We start from the raw sequence: 3295 nt of genomic DNA, 5'->3' as shown, positions 1-3295 counted from the left end.
AACGTTTACTTTATTCATTTATTTATATGTAGTGCTAAGAATCAACCCAGTGCCTTGCACATATGAGGCAAGCACTTTACCAGTGAGCCACAACCCCAGCTCTGCCCAGGCTAATCTTGTACTCTCAGGCTCAAGAGATCCTACTACCTCAGTCTCCTGAGTAGCTTGGGACCACAGGCACACACACCATCATAGCCAACTCTGAACCAACTTTTGAATTGTAATATCACAAAGTATAAACCAAGATTTTCAAAATTGATGAAATATATTCCATCACATTATTCTTTACTATATCACTATATTGTGAAAGCAAGATGTTTTATTGGCACTTTAATAAATAAAACTATTGTAAATAGTTAAAATATTTGTTTATTGCATATTGTAAACTTTTTTCCTGCTTTTCTAGTTCAGACATACCTAACATTAATGTACTAGTACATTAAATGGGAGGATATCAACAAGATTTTCTTACTAATGGAATGGCTGATAAAAAAAAGTTTAGAGGCCATGGGCTGGGGATGTAGCTTAACATAGAATGTGTGCTTAACACATGGGAGACCCTGAGTCCAGTTGCCAGCACACACACAAAATTTGCCAGTTTGGTTTCCTAAAGAACTCAGTATGTCATACTACCTTTCCCAGCTCTGGCAGGAAACATCTTGTTTGCTTCTTGCCTGATTGAAGTGGTGCAGGGGTGGACTGTCTTAAAATTTCTGATTGAAATCATCCAGCTCTCACCCTGCCTGGCTATGTAAATAGACCATACTAAATTGAAAAGGGGGGAATAAGAGTTATTACTGCTGTTTGGAAATACCTGCCTCTTGTAGATCCAGATTTAAGTTTTTCTGGCATCCTAGTAAAAGCAGACCTTGAAAAAAATGAATATCATAGTTAATTCTGTGAGAAGACAAAACAATGAAAATGGTTTTAAACAAAAAAAAATTTCATATAATGTCTGCATTTTACCATTGATTTGATAAAACTGAATATAACAGGTCATTTTTGGAACTTATGTGCTCTTTGGCAACTTTGGATGATTTTTTTGAAGTGATTGGGATTCCCAGGTCCTTGAATATGCTAATGTGCTGTACTACTAAACTAATCCCCAGCTCATTTGTTTGTTTGTTTGTTGCACTGGGGATTGAACCTCGGGGTGCTTTACCACTGAGCTACATCCCCAGTACCAAAAAAAAAAAAAAAAAAAAAAAAGGAGTAGAACAGAACAAATATAGACAGACTAGAAGAAGCAGCTTGAGTGGGCAGCAAAAACTCCTGAGGAACACAGTGGGAGTTGGGGAGTGATGGAAGCAGTAGACTTGAAAATGTACTGAATAACCTCAAATCCCCATGTCATTACTGGGAGAAGAACTCTCCTAAGATCTCAAGGAGAAATGCTTTTATTAAATATCTTAAATTTTGACAGAATCATTTTGTTTGATATAAGGTGAAGGATTTATTACCACATTATATTTCACTTGTAATTATGTTCTGAAATTGATGGAAACATTTACTATTTTTTTTAATCTAGGAATATTCCCTGGGATTTTGAGAAAATAAGAAAAGCAAGTGAATGGGTCAGAAGAATGGAAGGACAGTATTCATCTATCTGCCAACGGCTTGAACTGGGAAAAGACTGGGACTCAGCCACTAAGCAACTCCTGGGAATTCAACTACCAACCACCACTTCTTTTAACACAGTTCTTTATTACAGTCAAGGCTGAATCCAGTGAAATTGTATTTTTTTCAACTTTACTCACATTTGTATGTCAAAAATAATCAAATATTAACAGGTACCTATTAGGACATTTAATTATGACTTTATTCAGTATAGCAATCAATCCCCTTTTAAGTAAATGGAAGCAAATTTGATTATTTTAAACAACTAACAAGCAATAATAAAATGAAAATTACAATGTTAGACATGTATTTGTTTCAATGTTTTAAGGTGATGAGAGATGTTTTTTGTTTGATTTGGTTTGGATTTTTTTTTGCGCGGGGGGCGGGGGTATGTTCAGGAGTAACCAGGGATTGAACCAAGGGGCACTTAACCACCAAGCCACATCCTCAGCCCTTTTTATTTTTTATTTTGAGACAGGGTCTCGTCAAGTTGCTTAGGACTTCACTATTTTGCTCAGGCTGATCTTGAACTTGTGTCTCAAGCAATTTTTCCATGGATGATTTTCTTTTTGGTGTTGCATCCTAAAAACCCATTGCCAACTCCAAGATCATCTAGATTTCTGCTATTTTCTAGAAGTTTTCTGGTTTGCATTTTTTAAATTTTATTTTACCTTATCTTATGGTACTTGAGATTAAACACAGGGGTGCTTTACCACTGAACTATATCTCTGACCTTTTAATGTTTTATTTTGAAACAGGGTCTCAATAAATTGTCCAGGCTGGCCTTGAACTTTTGATTCTTTTGCCTCAAAATCCTCCTCTGCCTCAGCCTCCAGAGTAGCTAGAATTTTAGGCAGTGCCATCATACCAAGCTATGATTCATTTTGAGTTATATTTTATGAAAGGAAGAAGGTTACTTTCCACCTTCTTCCATTCTAGGCCATACTTGTCTCCCTCTATGTAAAACGCCAGTTCATCTGAAATTTTTTTGGCTAGCCTCATTGCTGCCATTCACCAAATACCCAGGACTTGCCCCTCATATGTGGTTCAAGATTTTCTTTTCACTTTTAAGTCCTGCCTTCACCTTCATGACCTCTAATATCCTGATTATAACCAAGTCTAATTTCCTGGGCCATCACTAATAACCTTTTTTAAAGTTTTGTTTATAGTAATCTAATATAAGTATTAATTTTAAAAAGAAAAAGCAAACAGTTTTTGCCTATATTTGGAAACTTTCCTTTCTTGTTTATTTTATTTTATTTTTTGGTACTGGTGATTGAACCAAGGGGTGCTCGATCACTGGGGCACATCCCCAGCCCTTTTTTGTATTTTATTTAGAGACAGGGTCTCACTGAGTTGCTTAGAGCCTCACTAAGTTGCTGAGGCTGGCTTTGAACTCAGGATCCTCCTGTCTGTCTCAGCCTCCCAAGTCACTGGGATTATAGGCGTGCGCCACCAAGCCCGGTGGAAACTTTCCTTTCAATACATAAAATCCAGAGAGTTAAAGAGACTGCCTAACTCAGGAAGATATAAAACCAATGAAGGAGAAGATATCCCTATTTTATGTATGGTTATTATAGTCATAAAGAAAAACAAACTAAGAAAAAACTGCTTCAGGGGCTGGAAGTATAGCTCAGGGTTAATATATTTGCCTAGTCCTGAGTTTGATCCCCATCAC

At 36.6% G+C, this 3295-nt stretch overlaps 1 protein-coding gene across 1 annotated transcript in view; it reads left to right on the top strand.

Annotated features, from left to right (window-relative positions):
- Parp4 (poly(ADP-ribose) polymerase family member 4) overlaps positions 1 to 1918 on the top strand; it is a 90457-nt gene extending 88539 nt beyond the window's left edge. The window contains exon 30 of the mRNA XM_048801460.1: positions 1529 to 1918. Coding sequence (XP_048657417.1) covers positions 1529 to 1721 — 193 coding nt within the window. The 3' untranslated portion in view covers positions 1722 to 1918. The remainder of the gene's footprint in view (positions 1 to 1528) is intronic.
- Positions 1919 to 3295: the final 1377 nt, after the last annotated feature.

The sequence above is a fragment of the Marmota marmota genome, unplaced genomic scaffold (genome assembly GCF_001458135.2).
Source record: "Marmota marmota marmota unplaced genomic scaffold, marMar, whole genome shotgun sequence".
Lineage (NCBI taxonomy): Eukaryota > Metazoa > Chordata > Mammalia > Rodentia > Sciuridae > Marmota > Marmota marmota.
This window is presented reverse-complemented; position numbering and strand designations above follow the sequence as displayed.